This window comes from Aphelocoma coerulescens, chromosome 2 (genome assembly GCF_041296385.1).
Source record: "Aphelocoma coerulescens isolate FSJ_1873_10779 chromosome 2, UR_Acoe_1.0, whole genome shotgun sequence".
NCBI classification, from domain to species: domain Eukaryota; kingdom Metazoa; phylum Chordata; class Aves; order Passeriformes; family Corvidae; genus Aphelocoma; species Aphelocoma coerulescens.
Window position 1 is genome coordinate 131,256,312 of NC_091015.1, and position 22,528 is coordinate 131,278,839.

A 22,528-nucleotide genomic window follows, 5' to 3' on the forward strand; every position below is an offset into this window, starting at 1 on the left:
AGTAATTGTTTCATGTTGTAATTGAATTTGAAAAGCTCTGTTAAGATTTTTATCCTCTGAGAGTAACTTATTCTTTCTAGGATAAAATTGTTTGATAAGTGGTTTAGGTGGCAGCATTCTGAAGAAGCCCTTTGCACTTAATTTTTCTATGAACAATGAAAACTAACAATACACTGTAAATGCAGCCTCCCAGGTCCAGAAGTTCTGAAAGAGTACATAATTTAGTATCATAAGATTTCCAAAGAGGTCATGTTTTCTAGACGCTTGATCATCCTTATAATTCTCATCTGAAATCTCTTTGATTGGTTCTCCTCTTTGCTGAAGGGAAATCTACAAAATATACACAATCTGTCATCTGATGCCACACTGCTGCTGTGTTCCAGGGCACTTCTGATTCACCGTGAAAGCCAGTTTTGCATCCCAGCATGATGTCTGGGTTTTTTCCCCAAAACCATGGTATTATCCAGTCACAGTCTGGGAGCGGTTCATTATTCTGTGGAGCTGCTGTGTAGTCTGTTGGTCACCCTATTCTGTCCTCAAGTAGTTGGTTATTCCCTATTCCTACTCAAGTACAGTAATTTGCACTTGGCCTATATTTTTTTCCAAACCCGTCGTCCATTTGCTAATATTATTTTAATTCTATTGTTGCCCACCATGGGGTTTGCGACCACTGCCAGCTTATTTCTGTTTGGAATTGTGAAAGGCATAGTATCTCTGCAGATAACCCAGTGACTGCTGAAACTGCTGGGTAGCACTGGGCCCAGGTGGAATTCCATGGAACCCCATCAACAACTGTTTCTTAATTTGATGGAGGACAATGAGTAGCTATTTCTGAGTTCAATTTTCAAGCCGGTTGTTCAATCTATACTACAGTACTTTGGTCTAAGTAATATTTTCGTAGTTTGCTTGGAAGAATGTCAAGCAGTGTCAAAATGCTTAGTAAAGTCATGATTTTGATTCACACCTGATTCTCCTTCCCTAACTACAAAGCCCACTATCTCTCCTAAGAAGGAGCAGACTTTATATAACATGATTCAGTTTCTATAAATTCCTATTGGCTACTACTTAGCACCTTGTCTTTCTGTATGTTTATTTACACACTAATAATTTGATTATTTTTGTCAAGAAGCTTATAGTAAATGAAGTTAGAGATAGAATTCTGTGTCTTCTCTTTCCCTTCTTTTTTCCTGTCTTTGTTTAAAGAGATGGGTACAATCTTTGACTTTCTGATCTTTAGCCTCTCCTGTTTTTATCAAATTGTTACAAATATATTCTAACACGCTTAAGATTGCTTTAGCTGGACTACTACGTGCTTGGAGGTGAATTTACCAGGACTAGACCATCTGACTTTTTTCAGCTTTCTATTTTGGGCAGATGATCAATAGCATATTCTTCCTTATTCTCACCTGAGTCTGTTATTAGTGTCTGTGGCATTACTTCACCAAGTACAGGTAACCTTTCTGCTGGAGAAAGAAATAAAGAGAAAAGACATTGTGGTTTTTTAGCCACCTTAAGGCCTTAATGTCTGTAGTCATTTCCCTGAAGGCAATGCCATGGAACATAGCCAAACCTTACATCCAGCTCTCAAACCCATGCCTCCAGTCCTGGAGGAGGTGTTTGCATGGCTTCAGTGGGCTGTGCAGCTGATGGGTGACCTACCCATGCTGGAACATAATTACTGCTGCCACATGAACCTGCAGCCTCAGGCAGAGTTGTATCACTGGGGACTGCAACAGCTCACTGCTTGAGCTTGCCCTTTATTAGTTTATGCCACTGAGTATTTTTTATCACACTTTATTCTCTTTTTAGTTGTATCTTGTCTTGACCTGTCTGAGCTCCTCCCTATACACTTCTGGTACTGTTTTATATTTTTCTCTGCTAATCTCTATGCAGGCCATCCAGAAGACCATTATTGAGCTAAATTGTTAACTTTCTATGCTTCTCCATGGAAAAGTTTGTGCTTGTTCAGTGTGTATTCTTCCAGTCTTCTGATCACTTTCTTGAGCAGAAATTTTTCATAGACCTCTTTGTCCCCAGAAACTACATTCCATCTCAGGTCACTGCAGTCTGGTTCCTGGGTGTTTAACGTCCTTGTTCCACTGTTCTCCTCCCAGAATTGTCATCTCTAGTAGTTTAGGGCCGCTGTAGTGCAAGCTGTTTTCCCATTCCATGTTATTTCTTAGAGATATTATTTGGTTTTTGTATTACAATCAAAAGGAAATCTCATCCCTCTTGCAGGACTTTCTGCATTAAAGTGAGTAAGATCATACAAATTTTAAAGTTTTTGTAGTAGCACTTCTTACCTCTAAAGAAATATAAGAAATGCTTCATTTTTTTCTTCAGTGATGCAGATTTGTAGAGAAACCATACATAAACAAAATGACCATTTCTAAAACAAATAACAATATTTGTCTAGGAATATTAAAATTTGCAAAAAATAACAGCTGTTAGGCTTCCACTGGATTCCCCAAATTACCAAATTTGATAATTATAAAAAGCTATCTAAGAATTTCATAAGCTGAAATTATGTTTATTTTCCATGTAGAACATGAATTGTCTGCTCCCTGAGAATCAGAAATATTGTTGAAGAGATTACTGACTTTTTAGCATTTTCTTACACAAGAATTTATAATGTATGAAAAGCTATTTTAAAAAGATTCTTCTAACCTTAAATTAATATGTTAAAGATCTTTAAGTCATTGGACTTTGAGTTTTTGAAAGTATTTAAAATTTTTTTCACCAATCAAAATGCACAAGCTTTTTTTTTTTTTTTTTCTTTTTGAGAACTATCAGAAAATTGTTTCCTTTTTAGATTAATTTGGGGAATTGTGTTGTACTGTTTTCTTTAATTCACTCTTTATTGATCCCTGGGGAATGCCACTGACTACAGGGCTTCAACTGGATTCTGCTCTGCCGATCACAACCCTCTGACCTCAGCCATTGAGACAGTTCTTGACCCACCTCTGTGTCCCTTCATCTGACCCACATTTCCTGAGCTTTCCTATGAGGATGTTGTGTGAGACAGTGTCAAAAGCCTTGCTGTATATTGCAACATATTTACTAAGTTGACAATGGATGAAAAATATGAAAAATACAAACAGCTCATGGGTTAGTACTTGGAAGACTGGCATCACTTTTAGAGATAGTTGTGAAAATGGGTCCTACAGTGAGCTGAGTAGTATTTTAGAAATGTAACAATTAATGTAACACATAGTAATTTTCATTTGAGATGTCCCTTTTTTTCCTTGCAGTTGTTTTTGTTTCTTAACCATTTTTTTTATCAGCAAACACTGCCTGATTAATGTGACTTTTTGACTTCTTAAAGACTTCAGAACAGAATCTATAAAGTATTTTGACATTTTGTAATTTAGTCATAATTAAACAAAAAAGTTTTCCTGGCCCAGCTCCAATCACAACCCATATATTTCACAATTAATGAGTTGCAAGGGAATTTTAGATTATGAACTGCTGAGTGTAATCCTAGAAATCTAACATAATATCTGAGCATCACTCATATCTATTCTCAATATTTTATGTGGAAGCATCAGCATTACGTCTTCTCTTTCATCTGGAATAGGCAGCATTCCTAACTAAACCATTCCATATGAACTTCAAAACCTGATTGCAAGAGACTTCAATTTATTCATTTCAATTCAACAAATATTGGGGTGAAATTATAATGTGTACATTAGGGATAGAGCTAATATTTTAATCTCTTTCCTAGTGTTTGCATTAGATTTCCATGCTTCTAATTTTCCAGCTGTAAAATTTACAGCTGAATTTAGCAAATGTAAACAGTAATAAATTGACATGTTCAGTGCAGCAAAGATGAGGGCTTAATATCTCCTGGCCATATTGGCTGGTACTTCCCTGTCATATCTGGTCTGGTTTCTCATAGCCCTCGATGAACATTTTTCCATGAAAAGAGCGGCTTTTGATCCATGAATAGGACTGATCCCTCCAGCATGTTTGGGGCATTGGGTTCCTTAGTTTATTTCTGATTTGTGTGGAAAATATCCTTCCTTCAGTATGTGATGAAAGGCAACACCTTAGTCTGTGATCAGATAATTTGGTTTGATTTTCCATTATCCTTATGTAATGAAAAGTGTGATTAATTATTTTGTATTTATCTTTTCTAAGACATGCATGATTTTATTTTTTCTATGATTCTGTCATTAATTGTCTCCTTTCCAAAGGTGAATTTGTCTAATCTCTCCCTTTTCTAAACCCACCCATATCTTTGATTATCTTTGACACCTTTCTCTGTAATTATTCTGATTCAACTACTTCCTTTCTGAGTAGAAAGAACTGTGTGTAGCGTTGAGGATGCAGGACACAAGGGATTTGTATGGTGGCGTAATGATGTATTCTACTTTCTTTTCTCTTGCTTTTCTACTATTTGATTCTCCTTTCTGACTGCTGCTGAGCTCTGAGCTGAGGTTTATAATGAACTATTCACAAGTTTCCTGAGAGCTAGTATCAAATTTAGAGCCTGTTATTGTATATGTGTAGTTACAGTTGGTTTTCCTTATGTGCATTTGCATTTATTGACACAGAACTTCAGCTCTAATTTTATCAACCGGTCACTCAATGCCATGAGATCCATGTACAACATTTTGCACTGGACTTCTGTTTTGCTTTGTTTGTTGCATCATGTAAATCATACTTGGTTTATATATCAAACTTTTTGGGGTGCTGTTTGGCAGCAGGCTCAGGAAGAGTCAGCAGTGTGCCTTGGCAGCCAAGAGGGCAAGCCCCATCCTTGGGTGCACCAAATACAGCATCACCAGCCAGTCAAAAGAGGTGATTCTACCACTGTGTTTTGCATCAGTGTGGCCTCACCTGAGTGCTGTGGCAGCTCTGGGCCCCACAGTTTAAGGATGTGAAGGTCCTTGGATGCACCCAGAGGACGGCAGCAAAGCTGGTAAGAGGGCTGGAAGACACTTCCTGTGAGGAACGGCTAAGGACATTCAGTTGGTTTGGAGAGAAGAAGGCTGAGTGGTGACCTCATTGCTCTCTCCAGCTTTCTGAGGAAGGGAGGTGTACAGACAGGTGCTGATCTTTTCTTCAGTTTTGATATCCTGTGATAGGATATGTGGGAATGGTTCAAAGCTCCACCAGGAAAGGTTTGGACTTGACATTAGGAAGCATTTCTTGACTATGAAAGTAGTGGGACACTGGAACTCCCTAGGGAGGTGGTCAATGCCCCCAGTCTGTCAGTGTGTAAGAGGCATTTGGACAATGCCCTTAACAATATGCTTTAGCCTTTGGTCAGAAGTGAAATGGTCAGGCAGTTGGACTAGATGATTGTTGTAGGTCCCTTCCATTTGAAATAGCCCAGTCCTATTCTATTCTCATCTATGAGACTAAAGAGACAAACAGATTTTATTCCATGATAGCATGTAATTATTGAGAATCTGTGGTTTGGGATCTGGTCAGATTTCTGGAGGTGCAAGTGTTCTATTTGAATTGAATTATCCCCCAAAGGGCTTTAATATGGGACATGGCTTTCCTTTCCATTATTTTTTCATTCTGCACCATTCTGTCATGTTTGTCCCCATGTCCTCATATTGAATAATTACAGTTTGTGCCAATTTGCTTATTAAAGAAGGCAGACTGCCTCTCTTTTATTTTCCTTTTGGTCTAAACTGGCTTTTGTAAAAGTCAACATTTCAAAGAACTGTGAAAGTTGCCATTAAAATAGACCTACCTGAGTTTTCTTTAAATGAGCCAGCTCTACTTCTGCTCACAATATGAGGTAATTGTATCAGCAGGGGAGAGAGTGACATAAAGTTTAACCTCCCAGGTATTTATTTAGCTAGTCTGGGCTGCACAACATGGTTTAGTAGGCTTAAACTTATTTGTACCTGAAAGGGAGCAGAAAAAGGATTCAAAGAGCTGCACAGGAACTCTAAAAATATATTCCAGGTGTACAAAGATGCCTTTTTTGGTGATACCTTCAGCCCCTCCCGTGTATCTTCCCCACCACGTATAAGGTTTCTTCCAAGGACTAAGGACTATTCTTGAGGCTCTGGTGTCCCTTGTGTACAGGAGAAGATTTCTTGGTGAAGATCTATCACAGTTCTGGATGCGAGGAGAAGGAGGAGAAGTAGGTTAACATTTTTTCTGCCTGACATAATCTCCTTCAGGCTGTGTAATTCAGTCTCTCTTTTCATGCCAGAACATGACCTGAATAAGCACCATCACCTCTGTCCTAGATTAAATCTGAGCTTGTTTCCCAGAAAGAAACTACTTGCTCACCAAAAGCTCAGCCTAGATGAGCCAGAGTCAGGGACTCCAAAGACAGTTCCAGGTGAAACCTGTCTCTGGTCAGGACATACTCTCAGTGCAGCAAATGAGCAGTTACTTTTGCCAGGTGCAGACTCTCTTGCTACATTTGCATTTCTTTGCAGGAGTAGCCTCAAGGCAGGAGTTAGGGCCAAATCTGCTTCCCATATGCTAAAACATCCTGAGACTTGGCTCTGGGACAAGACAAGAAAATGCCTCCCATACACCCAACATGCAGGGACATGCTCACCAGCCATGAGGGGATGCTTGTGGTGGTTTTGTACTGACAGAGGGAGAAGAGTCCTTTCTAGAATGGCTCCAGGGTAGCTTGTGTATTTGTATGCTGCCTGATTACAGGCTGAGCTTAGATACCTTGGAAAGGAAATACTCCTTTCAGATGCACCTTGGCCTTCAGGCTGCAGAATCAGACCCAGATGACGGTAAAGGGAGCAGTGGGGTGCAGTGTCAAGTGAAAACTGCTGGTAAGACATAGGAGTGAATAGGATATGAAGCCACAACATATATACAGGGACCATCTACTGCAATCAAATAAACTGTGCCAGGGATGTGTGGTATAAGAGATCACACTGGGTCAGACATGACGGGACAAGCAGCTTTGGAAATTCATTAGGCACTGATAGAAAGCAAAGCTTCACTGCAATTCTTGATAGCTTTTCTTCCCAGTGGGAATCCAGCACAAAAGCCTTTTAGCACACACTTTAACTGGGAATACCTGAGCAAACTGATAACATTGCAGCTTTTATGGTATTCTTGTTTCTCGGGTATCACAGCAGACCACTCCACAAAGGATTATAAGGATGTGTGTGTGTGTGTGTGCGTGTGTGTTTATGTACCTCCCTCTGCACATTCAGGTAGCAGCTTGAATGAATTAAACACTGTTATCCATAGTGAGAACTACAGTGAGAAGGGTCAAACAAGGACATGGCTTTCCCCTTCCACCATCTTTCATCCTACATCATTCTGTCATGTTTGTCCCCCTGTCCTCATATTGAATAATTACAGTTTGTGCTGAGTGAAGAGGCTGCTATGTTAGCTGCCAAACACATAAATTCAGCCATGTTTCTAATTATAGTATTGTTCCTTCCAAAGACAAAAAAAACCAATTCAAAATGGAATCATTTGTTCTGTGGCTTAAATATGGCATATTCATACACAAGTGAAAGCACACATGGGATAGATCATCTACTAAATATGCTGTTAAATGAAAATTGCTTAGGAAAAACAAAGTGATGATTAAGAAAGAGTTTCTTATCTCCACCTCCTCTATCTGTAGTCTACTATTGTTCATCACAGTAGTATTTCAACAAACACATCCAAAAAGGCAAAAGAATGTCAAAGTGGACATAGAAGGGGTTTCTTTGGTGTGATTTTCCTTGTGTATATGAAACAAAATAGTAAAAGAAAAAGAACACTGACCTATGCAATGTCCAAAAATAATTTGGAATTGATACCCACAGAGAGAAATACTGTACACTACTTTTCTGCCCCACCCTGCAAACCAGATTATAAGAAAAGTTTTCAGACAACTTGTGCTCATCCATGCTGCCTTATATGAATTTCTACACTCTTGTGAATTTTAACCAGCTCTTGGTTATTATTCAAAGCTTTTATTTCTGTGTGATTTGATTAGTGGCTGGTCTAAGCTACTGGGTGTCATTCAGACTTTGGAGATTACTTCTGAGGTGCGTTTGTGTGTCAGCCACTCCTGCAAGTCCTCTCAGAAGGTTCCACTTGGGTCAATAATATGAGCAGGCTCATAAGAGTAGAGGTTAAATTCTTACTTTCCATTCATTAGATCACATAGCATTTCCTGCATGAGATGATGTTGTTGGAAGCTGCGTGGGACGGGGAGCCCAGATCCCCAGTGGGGGGAGCGAGAAAAACAGAAGCCAAACCAATATGGTTGAAAAATGCACTCCGATTTATTAGCAGTCTAAAGGCACTTATATAGTATACCAGCTTGTTAGCTCCTAAGTGGCTTAATGCTTATCAAGAAACATTTCTATTTCTACACAATTGGACTACATTGGCAGTTTTCCAGTCTTGTTATGATCAAAAGAATTTTGTGCTTGCCTCCCTCATATCACTCCCAGATATCACACCTGAAAGTCCTTTACTCTCTGAAATTTCTCAGGCTGAAACTGTTTAGTTTCACACAGGGACTTTCCCACGGAAAACGTCTCTCACACACAAGCCTAAAAACCTCCAGCTCAATAGCTTGCACAGTTCTTTTATTGATCCCAATAATTCTATTCTCCAACATGATATGATGGCTTTGGGTCTGCCTGAGGGTTGCCTTTTGTTTTTCTGTTATTCTCTGAGGTATCATAGAATGGTTTGGTTTAGAAGGGACCCTAAAGATCATCAGATTTAACACCTCCTGCCATGGGCATGGACACCTTCTACTAGACTAGATTGTTCAAAGCCCCATCCAGCCTGGCCTTGAACACTTCCATCCACAACTTCTCCTCTGGGCACCTGTTCGCTGCCTCAACACTCTCACACAGGCCCCTTGTCCTATCACTTGTAAAAAGTCCCTCTTCATCTTTCATGTAGCAAGCTTCAGGTACTGGAAGGTGCTCAAATGTCTCCCCAGAGCCTCCTTTTTTCCAGGCTGAATAGTCCCATCTGTTTCAGCCTGTCTTCATAGAAGAGGCTCTGATCATCATTATGGCCTCCTCTGGCTTTACTCCAGCAGATCCATGCCCTTCTTATGTTGGGGGCCCCAGAGCTGGACACAGCACTCCAGGTGGGGTCTTGCAAGAACAGAGTAGAAGAGGAGAATTACCTCCCTCGACTTACTGCTGTGGCGTAACTGTTGTTAGTGAAAGCTTTGCAATTTTTTTCATACGATTTTTAAGCCATGTTTATGGATTAACAGGAGCTATAATAATAATATGTTCATTTTACTATTATTACTTAGGTATTTAAGAGGTATCTGTGAAGGTGGTTAGCTAATAGTGGCGATTAGACTGTCGTAATTCACTGAAATCTTGAGCTAGGTATTTTTGTTTTCATGTCACACTTTGTCTGTCTTTAAATGGGTACTGCCTCATGGTAATATAATTGTTTCATGCATGTGTTATTTACATTGTGCATGAAGGGAAACTATTCAGTAGAAAAGAAGTCATTCTTACAGAGTTCAATGCATTGTTAGAATTAAAATACATTCTCTATGTCTGTTGTAACAAGTAAGTGGAAATAATACTCTCATTATGTGCTTTCAGATCTAATAAGGAGGTAAAAATATCTTTTGGCATTCTATCAACAGAGAACATCTTTCATAATTGCAGTGTAAGCAGTGAAAGAATTTTAAAAGGAGTATTAGCATAAAAAATGGCCAAGGTTTGCAATATTCTGTTGTTCTGAAAGCAGTTTGTTTTGGTACCCCCTGCATGCATAATCATTTTCCCTGGGATTCAAAAACCTTCCCAAGTACCTTGTCACATGTCGAAGGTATTTACATTGGCTTTAGTCACTAGCAGATATTTCTTTCATTCTTCTGATTTCATTACCAGCTTCCAAAATGGTATGTGCAGCTTAGGTGGAGGTAAAGTCATTACCTGATGAGCACTTTAAGAAATACTTTGGGTTACAAGACACCATCAAACCTGAATTTGTTTATTATATCAAAAGATCTGAAATACAGTGTGGTCTGCAAGTAGCTCTGAAATTATTCTTAACACTGATAAGGCAAAAGCAAATAAAAGCAGTTGTTTAAAGAATATAAAAACAAGTAACACAAAGTCAGTTTGACAGAAATGAAGGGAGGTCATCTTTTGGTCTGCTTATTGTAAAATTAGATTTAAAGGGTTTTCTCACTTCCTGTTATTCAGCTGGCAAACTAATTAGTCATTAAATTAAATATGAGAACTTTGACCCTATTCTTAGGATAACTTTTATTATCTTTACACACTGGAGAAAAGCTAGATCTAAAGTCTCACTTGTTTATCCAGTTCTTCTCTGGTGATTTTGTTAAGAGTCTGCTCAGATGTAGATCTCCTTTCTCTTCCTCTTCTCTCTTACCACCCTCATCCCCTTCACTTTCTATTGTTTCACTCTTAAACTTTCAGTGTTTAAGGTTGGCTTTATTTTACACTTTTGACTTTCACTGTATCCAGTTGTATAATTAACAAGTAATTAATATATTTCAAGATAAACCACTGTGTTCTGGCCAGTCGTGTTTAAATACTGTGTTCAGTGTTTTTACATATTGAGACTTCTTTTTAATTCAAAATAGAAAGTTTAGATCTCTATCACACAATAGACAACCAAATAGATAAGGATTAATGCTTGGAGTTTATTTTTAATCTCTTCTCTGAGTAAAGGACAAAGGTTCCCAGATCCCTTCTGTGGACATGGAGTGCCTTGGAACACCTTGGAGCACCAGTACCCCAACCTAGTCTGTGAGGGTTGCTCTGACATTATCATTGTGGTAACAGAGTATCTAGATGAAATTCTGTGAGCTACAGAATTATACATGAGATTGGCTTACACAGTTTGTTCAAAATCCTCCATCTTTCAGAGTCAGGACACTAAATATTTCTAAGGACTTGCAGCAAAAACCGACTGGGGAGAATAACCTGTAGCTAAACTAAAGGGCAAGAGGGGAAAGAGAACACAATAAGTTCTCCCTTCTTTCTCTCATCCCTAACAAAGCTGGGACACATCTTGGCGACATAGCACATCAGTCCTCCCTCTTAACTGGTGAAGTCATTTTGGGCAACTGGGCAACAGGGGTAATTATATGTTTATGCTGCTGGAGAAATAAATTCTCAGAGCAACTGCAGACAACAATATTTCTGATCTTGGCCTGGAAAAATTAGATAGTCAAATGCAATTTTTAATTAAAAGACAAAGAAATGCAGTGGGAGCAAGGACTTGAGAACAGCAAATACAGGGTAGAATTTCAAAAAGCACCGTAGTGCTAACAGGTGTAGTCTTTTCCAGCATGCTGCTGGGCTCCCAGTGCTGGATAGATGGCATTCAAGAAGAATTGTCTCCTGCACTATTAGCCAACAACAACCTCTGTGTATTTTAAAAATAGACATTTTTAGTATCTACTCAATTGTTTCTCTGTGGTAAATACATAGCAAAAGTACCCACAAGCTCCTGTCACCCAGTTTTAGATTCTTAGCACATTTTAAGGGCTATCAGAGTTGTAGTCTCTAGGAACTCTGCACTACAGCTGCAAATGGCACACAGTTGGACCAGACCAACTCTGTGCTGGGCTGATTAAATTGGTAGAGAGTGTCCCTGCAGCCTGAATTTTATTCAACTCAAGTCAAATTGATTTTAGGAAGATGAAGGAGAGGAAAAAAAATCAGACAACATAGAGTGGTTCAACTGTTGCTGCTACCTTTTCCTGCTATGTTTTCTGGACATTTTTCCAGTTGTTTGTGTGCTTTTATGGTTTAAGATTTATAAGTACTTTCAGGTTGAGCCTCTGCCTGTTACCAGTGTAAAATGTTGTGTATTTCATCATATAATTCTGGAAAATGAGGACATACCTTTGAGACTGTCTCTTCTTTAATTCAAAAAAATTGCATTCCGTTTTGAAATTTTCTATAATGATACAGTTTTACAATATGTTTCTAGTAAAATGTTTATAATCAAGCAGGTAGAGTGAATAATTGTATCGAGTCATATGATTGGATAACTATATACTATAATAGCAAATGGTTATTATTATGCTCCAACTATATATTGCTGTTACTCTGGGTCTTTTTACTTTGTCATTGTCTTGAAATATGTAGAGTTATAATTTCTTTGTGCCTGATAATCTTAGTCATATTTCTATCTTGCTGAATCGTGTATACACACAGATACTGGGATGATGTCCTGTTTCCCTTATGTCTCTCCCATTCTGATTTAGCACTTTCCCAGTCTTTAATGGAAGAAAAGGGCTTTACAGTCCTCTCTGCAGACTAATAAAAATGTTAGTGGCAAGCAGGTATCTAAGATGATTAACTACTCATGTTTTAGCTTTTCCTCAGTAGTAGTTAGCTCTTCTGAAAATGCTAATCAGGAGACAATAATAGTCAGGATACTTTGTAATTTAATGCATTCTTACCTTCTTGCTCAGTAAATTCACTCTTGCTACACAGTTTCCATTTTATAAGTTAAATTTAAGACATCTTGTCAATCTTTGTATCCTACACATTTTTTTATGCATAAAGATTCAGTTTTAAAAGTTTCTTCTCCTTTCATACTCCCTCAATCTTTGTGGGAAATTGGGTAATAGTGAAATATCTTGCAGAAAAAAAGTAATTGTGTTTGCCAAGTTACACTTTTGAAGAACCACAGAGATAAATGGGAAATAATGATTTTTCAGTTCTCATCAGCAAAAAAGAAGTCAAGAAAAAGCCATATTCAGTGAGATGACAATCTGGGTGTGCTGGAAGTGTGCAAGGAAGAGCGTCAAGCAGAGTTTCCATTTTGGTTGGAGAAATCTTCCAACTCTGGAGCCAGGAGTACTGTACATTAATTTCATTTATTTGGATGGTTCCATGTTGTTGCAATGAGATCTCTAGAAAACTCTGTGTAGTAGCTTAACAGTGCTGAGTGACCTATTGTGCACCTGACCTTGAAGATTAACCTGGTAACCCAGGGCTCTGCTTCATGTAATCTTAAATACTTAGTGTAGTCTCATATACTTGCTTTGAACCACTTGAACTGCAGTGTGTGAAGCTGACAGGAAGGTAATCTCATGCTATGAGAGTGTATTTAAAGGCCACAGAAGAAGATTTAAATCAAAATTAACCAAAGCATCAATTTTAATAAAAAGTGTTTCAGTCTGCAGAAAACAGCTTTGATTTAAATCATCGCTCTAGTTTATTTTTCATTTGCCCTTGCTTTCCTAAGGAAAGGTTAATCCACATTAAGTAGTAACTATTAAAATGCATTAATTTGCAAGTAAACATACATTTTTGCACTCAGTTTGATTCTTATTTTTAATAAGATGTATTCTAGTCATATTCATTTATTAAAGCAATTATATCTCACAGCATATATTTGCTCAAATGATTAGTTTTTTAATTTCTTACATGTTTTAATAGTTTCCCTCAGTTTAATGATGGACAATTATATAATCTAATTTCACTTCTATTAGACTAGGCATTTATATTTCATGCAGATGTCCATAGCTTAAGCCTGGAGATTTTAGTTAGGCTAAAGCATTAAGGTCCTCTTGAGACTCTACTGCCTGCACAGGAGAAAAATAACAGAGACTACTACTATTTTATTTCTACCTAAGGATATCAGCAGAAAATAAATTATGCATCAAAAGCCTTGATAATAGCATCATATCCATGTACCCATGTACCACTAATAAGAAATCCTTTTGTGGACTCCACACTGATGTCTCTGCCAACTTATAGCCTAGGTGACAATTGTTTCTCACACCCTGAGCCCATCCTTCACTATGATTTGGAGAATTTAGCAACACTTACCAGCTAGCCACTGAAGAAATATGGTTTTTGGTGTGAAAATCCTGATGGGTCTAAAATACTGTATGGTCATGTCCAAAGAACTGTGGCTCAGTGTTCAAAGGGAAGCCAGTAACAAGTGGTATCACTCAGGGGCCCATACTGGGACCAGTGTTATTTCATGTCTTCATTACTGGTGCAGCAGTATTGAGTGCACCCTCAGCAGGTTTGCTGAGTGGTGCTGTTGATGGGCTTGAGGAAAGAGATGCCACCCAGAGGGACCTCAGCAGGATCCAGGAGTCAGCCCGTGTGAACCACATGATGTTCAGAAGGTCACGTGCAAGATCTTACACCTGGCTCAGGGCAGTCCGTAATATCAGTACAGGCTGGGGGATGAACGGCGTGAAAGGAGCCCTGCTGAGAAGAACTTGGGGAACATGGTGGATGACAAACTTAACATGAGTCAGCAAAGTGCACTTGCAGTCCAGAAAGCCAATTGTACTCTTGGCTGCATCACATGAAGTGTAGCCAGCAGGTCGAGGGAGGTGATTCTACCCCTCTACTCTGCTTTCGTGGTACTGCACTTGGAGGGCCATGAGAATAATTGGTAGGCTGAGAGAATTGGGGCTATTTATTTTTTATTTTGGCCTTTCAGTTTATAAAGAGAGCTTATAAGATAGGTGGAAAGAGGCTTTTTTACCATGGTCTGTGGTGAGAGGGAAAAAGGTAAGGGTTATAAATTGAAAGAGCATAGATCAAAGTTGAACATAAGGAAGATATTTTTTACAATAAGGATAGTGAGGCACTTGAACAGGTTGCCCAGAGCAATTGTGGATGCCCCAAAACTGGAAGAGTTCAAGGCCAGGTTGGATGGGATTTGAGAAACCTGATCTAGTGAAAGATCTTCTTGCCCATGTCAGGGAGGTTGAACCAGAAGAGGTTTAAATTCCCTTCCAACCAAAACCATTCTGTGATTCCCTGAAATAGCTGAATATTTTATGTATTGCTTATTCTCTCTAGAGAAAGGCATGTACCCTAGCCACTGTGTAGATGGATGAAAGCAGGGGACAGCAGCCTCTTCCCACAGTTTCCCACCTGATTTTCTGCAGAATAGCACTGACAAGTGTCTTCTGAGACACTTAACTAGACTGGGCTCTCCAGGCAAGACAGGGAGTCTTGTAGAGTGCAGGGATCCGAGAATGTTTCCATGCCTTGAACTCAACATTGTCAAGACAAGGCCACCTTGCCATCTAAATTGCTCTCTGGGTCAAGCCAGAGCCTCTTATTTATACTTTCAGGTACTAGTGAGCTTTGATGCTTTGGATGTTGTGTTCCAACCACTTCATTGGTCCCTTTGAACGATTACTGAAACTCAAGATGACCAAATTAAGTATCTTCCAGCTCCTTTGCATCATATTTGCTTTAGTTATCAGGGAACACACATTTAAGTCTATCACTTGGTGCCGGGCCAATAGCCAACATTTCCAGGACCAAGACTGGCAATTAGCAAGATGGCTGGATGGGCTCACATGAGCATAACACTATTAATTAAACTGCAACTGCGTTAGTCAAGATAGCAAAAGTAATTTGTTGGAATAAATATTTTATTAGCCTGGCCATCAATAACGCAAAATAAGAGGTTTTAATTAATTAATTTACAAAAATATTCACAGTGGGGGCTGTAACTCTGTTTAAGGATCTGGAATTGGGTCTCATCTGTCAAAGAGTATATTCCCACTTTATCACTTCTTGTTAATGGTGCTGTAGATACTGGTTACCCAACTGTAACTACTTGTTTGTTAGTTACAAGCCAAGCATGGCTGTCCCCTCCTGAGCAGCAGTACCTGACACTTGATGCTAAAGGGCTCTTTTTTCTTCCTTGTTGCTTTGTTCTTTCAGAAACATGCATTCTGACATTTAAGTACAGAAAGATATTGTTGGATTATGGTGGGTTATGATATCTCCTAGCATGGGTAGTCACCTCATATTTTTTTTCTCCTTGAAAAGGCTATGAAATTGAAAGAGGATGAATATATTTTTTTTATTTCTCCTGGTATTAATAACTAAACAGATGGAGGAAATGGTGCGTTTTAAACAAATATACATCATAAATACAACAGCTAGCAGTGATTTCTAACTGAATGAGGACTATTTACTAATGCTGAGGGATATAAAGAAATATATTTCTGGGAAGTAGAGAAAGGCTGCTGATTTGCAAGAAGGTAATAGATTAGGCAAAGTGTGTTTCAAACACTGAAGAGAGTGGGAAAAGATTAACTTTAAGGAGAAAGTCTACTAGAAGAGCAAGATAGAAGCTCTTAGGACTGTAAAACTCAGGCTTGTCATCACCCACATTTTTTGGGAAGACTTTGAGCACTTTTCCCTATTGCTTTCTCTGTGTCAGTTTGTTTATGACTTGTTAGAGTGGAAGTCTTGCTGTGCTTTATCCACATGTCCAACATCTTAGACATTTGAGAAATCTGCTGGAAGCACTTACAGAGATATGTCTTATATAATATGCATGGATATAGAGCACACATGTACATATAAAGCAGGAACTGCATTTATAAATAAAATTAATTTATACAGAATACTACTAATAAGAAAAAATAAATACATGATGGGGAAAGAGTAAATAATTCTAAATGTTTGATCTTCCTTCACAAACACTTAACCCACAGGCTGTACTGCAATTCGTTTCTATCATGTTCGTTATTTATTCAGCAGTTTTGCTCTTCAAAATATTTCAGCTGTGTTTAGGAAAAAGAAACAAACCCAAGTGACTTATGTAGTCAAATTGTACAATACAAATGTTCATCCAGAAACATTGTAAATAGACAGGTGACATTCAGTTATGAAAAATCACCTGTATTCTGGTGTTTCTGTGGTGCTAATGCAATATTTTTTTTAATTATGTGTAACCTTCAGGTGACACAAGCCCTACATCTCGGGTATTATTTGTCTTTTTATCTCTTGGAAGCCTTTATATTGTATTGTTTTAGTTGTCATGCCTGAAAGGTGCTCTAAACTGTGAAGTTTAGGGAAAAAATTTGCTTAATCTGTAAGCTGGTGCTGGTCCTGGATGAGCATTTACCTCAGTAAACATGAGCACACAGTGACCCAGCCAGCCCTGCTGTGTCTGTGAGTCCCATCCTGCTGCAGCCACCATGACACCAGGCACGTGGGAATGGGCAGCTCAGGCATGGATCCATCCCAGCCATCTCCAGCGAGCGCCTTCTCCAGAGCTGGTTTGCATTTAGCTGGCTCAGAGCATGAGTGCAACAAAGTGCTGTTCACCTGAGAGAGGCTGTGGCAATACCACACAGCAAACTGGACACAAAAAAGCAGTCGAGGAAGCTGCTGATACTGTAGTCTGCTCAGAAAGAGAGAAAAGTTGGATTAAAGTCACTTGGTCAAAACAGCAGCGAGGTGAATGCCCTGGAGAGGATGCTCCAACAGGATTGTGCCACAGTGCTGTGACAGCCCTCATTCATGAGTAGCTCAGCTTCAGCATACTGTAGCTTAATTCTCCGTGGGAAGATTAATCCCTTGGAGAAGGATTAAGCTGCAGTGAACTAGGGCCACTTTATTTCTGAATGAGAAAGGCCACACAGGGATTTAATGTACTTTATCTTACGTGCATTGATTTCACAGCTTTAGTTAATTCATCTTAACTTCCCTGAATTCCCTTGTGTGGACAAGCTTTTTGTCTGTGGAGGGGCTTTTGGAGCTGCTTGTAAAGCTCCTCATGCAGCCCAACCAGAAGGCAGGTTGGAATGATTTCCGTGCTTCTGAAGGAGCTTATACCTGTCTAGATACTATTAAATTACCTCTTTCTCAGATGGCTGATCCGCGACATCCTTAGAAGAACTATTTTAATTAGATTTTTTGAATGGACCAGAGAAAAAGGAGTGTTCTTAAAACTAATCTCTGGGCTGTTTTTGAAATCTCTTATGAAGAGTCTTTTCATGGCTTTCAGCTAGCATGAATTGTGTACAGCTGCACAAACAATATTTTCTCAAGATTGGACATGTCTGGCTGGTGCAGTTTAATAGGTTTCCTTGCCCAGTGGAATTTTCTTCATCTTTAGTCATGGTCCTAAAAAAACATTTTGTCTGTATGGATAAGGTGTGAGTGGAGTTTCTATTTCTTGATCCTAAAGATCTTAATCCCTTCCTCTTGGTGGCACAAGTGACACAGATATGGGTTAAGGAGCATGTTTTTGTGGGTGCTGCTGTTAAAATAATGGCATGGTTTGACTGTTGTTGTCCTTTGGGGAAAATGATTTTGTTCATTTCCTGCATAGTTAATATGAATTACTGATAAGGTGTTTCCTGATGTTGATGAAGCATAACCCAGTTTTACTGTTCAGCTACATCATGACAATTCACTTAACAGTTTAAAATTTTGCTAAACAGTTCTTCACTGGGACACTTTATGCAACACAAAAAGACATCTCTTGTGGATTCCACAGAAGTGTTACTATGACTTAATTCTGTAGCAGTCAATAAATATTTTGCCATTTTAATAGGCATATGAAGTACATAGGGGGCCCACATTCATGTGGAGTAAGTAATGTGAGAACAGAAGTATTGAAAAACACAGAAATGTAAATAACAGCTGAACATCAAGATACAGATGTTTTCCACCAGTATTACTCAATAGCAGTATTCATCAATACTGATCCCAGTGGGACTAGGAAAATATTTTAAAGTATAAAATGCATATTTATATATAAAATATGTTATGCGACATGAGCAAAAGAGACGAAATTAATTTAGCTGCTTGTGACCATTTGCACTGAAATTTGCAAATGCAGGAAATAGAAGTAAATATTTTTAAAGTCTAGCTGTGTGTTTATATATCACTGGACTAAAAGCTTTATAAATGTTCAATGTGTTCTACTGATTGCTTTTGCTCTTCTTTCACACAGCTGATTGGATTTGTGTATGCCTGTTACGTGATCAGTCTTTTCATGGAGGAGGAGGACAGCTGTAAGTACTGATACTCACCTCACCATCTCTGGAGCCAAGGTACCTGGGCTGAGACTTAGTCTTGCATTGAACTACCAAGGCAAAGAACAAAGTTGGAAAAATGGCAGAATCTGGCATTCATGTGCACAACCAATTATGCTTAAAGACATACTTATTTAGGTACTACCAAGTAATCTAGGTAGGATTGCACCTCCTGAGCTTCTTCATAGAGATTTGTGAACCTCTTACATGAGCCAGTCACCATGATGAAAACTATGTGACCCATGTTGGATACATATAGATATATATGTATCTTTATGTATGTACATTTACATTTGAATCAAAGCTCCTGAAGCCTCTTAATCTGTTTTTCCAAGTGAAAGTTTTATCAACAGTAAAATTAATGGGGAAGACAGACCAAGCCATTTACAGTGTGCAGTATCACTCTGATCAATAACTAGGTAAAGCTGATCTACACTTACAGGCACCTAGACCATATATTTAAAATGCTGACCCCATGCTCTTAACTTGCCTCTATCAACGAAACTCTTATCTATATACACTCATATTGTTCCAAAAGTTTGAAAATGTGCACACCTTCAAAAAATATTTCTTAAAAAGTCATTAAAGGGTATTGGAAAAATCTGAATGTGCCGAACAATTTGGTAGGATACTGCATGAAAAGTGGTTGTGAGAATTGCCTAAGGATGTCACCATACCCACATGACTAGGATAGCCATTGGTAAAAGCAGGAGAGAGAATGGAAAAATATTGGGTGAGCAGAGGAGCAAATACAAGAACAAATTTAAAAAGGGACAACATGTGATCATGTAAATTACTTCCTCTAATTTATAATGAGGTAAACAGCAAAATAGCTCTCTCTAGGAGAAAAAAATGAATTTCAATAGCATTTTATGGTTTTAGGATAAATAACATATTTATTTATATTTATGCAACCATATAAACTTTTATTCATAAATCTTTTTACAGTTGCTTTGTTTCTTCACAGAATAGCTCTGGTGGGTGAATATCATGTGAAAAAATTAATTTAGTTTTTAGGAAAACATTTGACAATATCTGGAAAATCTTATTGGAAACATAATTCAAGTAATTCATGCCTGTGGTGAAAAAGCAGACTGTTTGATTGAAAACAGTATGAAGAACTATGAACAAAATCCTTTTGCACTGCTACAAATGGTACAATGTTGAGTTCTTTGTCGTCATGCAACAGACATTAGTATCAAATCTATTTTAACAATTTAATTTAGGTTTTTATTAGGAAGAAAATATATCAAAGAGATTCTCAAATAAAATTGAGTGGTAAGGAGACATAAGCATGTTGTGCACGTAGTGTACTGTGGAAAGGCACAAGGAGCCTGGATAAAGATGGATGCTGCAAAGGAGAAATATGAACACTTGGAACATAAAATGTAAGGCTTGAGGAGAAAAAGCACAGAAAATGCTCCCTGGGAAAGCTGGAAGCTGCCAGGTAGGCAGGAACTGGTAACACAGGATATCAGCAGAAGATGGCACAGCTGCACAATGGCTGTATAGTTTGGGGTGGATAAACACAGTCTTTGGTCAGTGAAATCCAGAGACAGCTCCTTTCCATATTGCTGTGATGAGCCACGGCAGCAGCCAGGTCTTCATATGGATAGCTGGAAACTTTCTTTATGAAACAGTGACTAACTAAATTCCTGGAACAGAGAGGCTACTTTAGGTGCTTGGGAAGGCCTGCAGACTGATGAGGAAGACACAAACTACAGTGCCTTTGAAGAATAGTCATGTGTGCACATGCACATCCGCATGCAAACACAGATGCATCTGTACCTGGGAAGGCAGACTCTTCACTTTTTACACAAATATGATATGTAACTGTTTGGTTTGTTTAGCCCTTTATAACGTGCTTCACATATCCTGTTTTAGGCATGTGTGAAAGACAAAACTCCCAGCAAAGAATACGTGTTCATGGAAACTGCAGTCGTGTGCTACAGAGCATTTGTGGTTTACCTATTCAGGGCCTCACCAAAGGGTTTTTGTCAAGTTAAGGGCCCTGTTCACTTTGAAAACATGTCTGTTTCAGAAGAGATGGGGCCTGATTCATTTTCCTTCTATGGTGACCCCACCTAACTGTCTTTTGAGGGTTTTGAGCCATATGATACAGATGGAAATTTAAATCACTGAGAATGGAGAACAGGTGACATATTTATCAACCAATAAAACACATCAAGTTCTAAGGTGATCCAGTCTGTCGAACTAACCCAGTTTCCATTCTCCTCAAACAACTCAGGGGTCTGCATTTAATTTCTGCTTGTCTTTCAGAATTATCAATAACAAATTGATCTTCTGTTACAAGTGAAAATCACCTCTCTTGTCCTGGAAAGTATGGTGTAATGTCCTTTTTTAGGAATAAATTTCCCATTTTTAGGACAAATTTCCCATTTCAAATTTATCTAAAGATACATTTGATCTTCTAGGCTCTTGTGTGAGTAGGTTTTTTTGTTTGGCAGAGAATGACCTGGGGCAGGGGCAAGAGCAGTGCATAAAGGAAGGAAAAAGCGAAGCAAAGAAGTGGAATAGATACAGCTAGGAGATTTTACAACCATTGGAGAGAAGTCATTTCTGATTTGCTACTTTTTTTATTGCATTCTGAGATTCTGAATTGGATCAAAACCAAATAAACATCTCTTTAATATCTCACTTTGTGTCTTAGTGCCCATTTGTGTTTTAGAGCCTTCTAATGCTTTTAGATAAATACATTAAAGACAACTGTTAACCCCTTCATAGGAATCCCACAGACATGTTTTAAATAAAGAAACCTCTGTTTAAGGCACAGTCAGAAAATGGTTTGGTTTGGTTATTAGCTGACAAGAACAGGACTTATTCTGGAGAATTTTGCATTGCTAACTTGCAGCGTAATGAACAGAAAATTATTCTAGTTATAAGTACAGTGGTGCTTCAAAACAGATTGAAAGTAGGCAGTGTTTACATTAGGATAAAAGTCCAAAAAACTGCAACTAAGGCCAATTTTATGCATTTTAATATGATGCAGCAGATTTTTTTCTTAGGTAGGTGCGGCTATTCCATCATACTTTAGCAGTGGTTTGCACAGAATAAATCCTCAACCATCTGAGAGTGAAAGCCTCCCTAATTAAATATACTCTGCAATATTCAGTACATCAAGTTAACCCCAGTTCTTGGTCTGAAACCCATCAGGCAGATTTAAAAATTAATAATAGCTGCCTGTTTAGCCTCTGTGCAATGCTTGAATGGATTTTGAGCGTGACATTTCAGCTGATGGACACTTTTCTGAACAGTAATAATGCTTGAGGAAATATTTTTTTTCCCGCTATTGCTCACCTTACCTACATTTCATACTGTAGTTAACTTTTACTAAGAAGGAAGATGATAACAGGTCAAAAGGAATGAATAAAAAAAAGGCATGTAAAAGGCACACTGCTGTAGTGGGGTTAATACCTTCCATCATTCATCTTAATGAAAAAGTCTATTTATATCTCTTCCCTTCATTTTTTCATTTCTTTCTTTGTAGATCTATCAATCTCTATAAGCCCTTTTGAAGGAATAGAATATGTGAAATCTGTAATCATAAATGCCTGTCACTATACTGTTTGTGAATCATTTTCTCCTAAAAATGAACTCAGAAACTGGTTTCCACCTTGTCAGAGTTACTGTTTTGATTCAGTGGAGTCTGGAGACTAGGCAAAATACGTTGCTAAAATCATGATTAAATTTCTAAATAGTTTCTGGACATTTTTGAAAACAGTTGATAGCACTATTACCACTAAATACTAATTCGTA

At 38.3% G+C, this 22,528-nt stretch overlaps 1 protein-coding gene across 2 annotated transcripts in view; it reads left to right on the forward strand.

Moving 5' to 3' along the window:
* Positions 1-22,528, forward strand: part of NKAIN3 (sodium/potassium transporting ATPase interacting 3) — a 346,639-nt gene that overhangs the window by 302,425 nt on the left and 21,686 nt on the right. For both annotated transcript variants that reach the window (XM_069004845.1, XM_069004846.1), the window contains exon 5: positions 18,670-18,730. In XM_069004845.1, the coding sequence (XP_068860946.1) occupies positions 18,670-18,730 (61 nt within the window). The remainder of the gene's footprint in view (positions 1-18,669; positions 18,731-22,528) is intronic.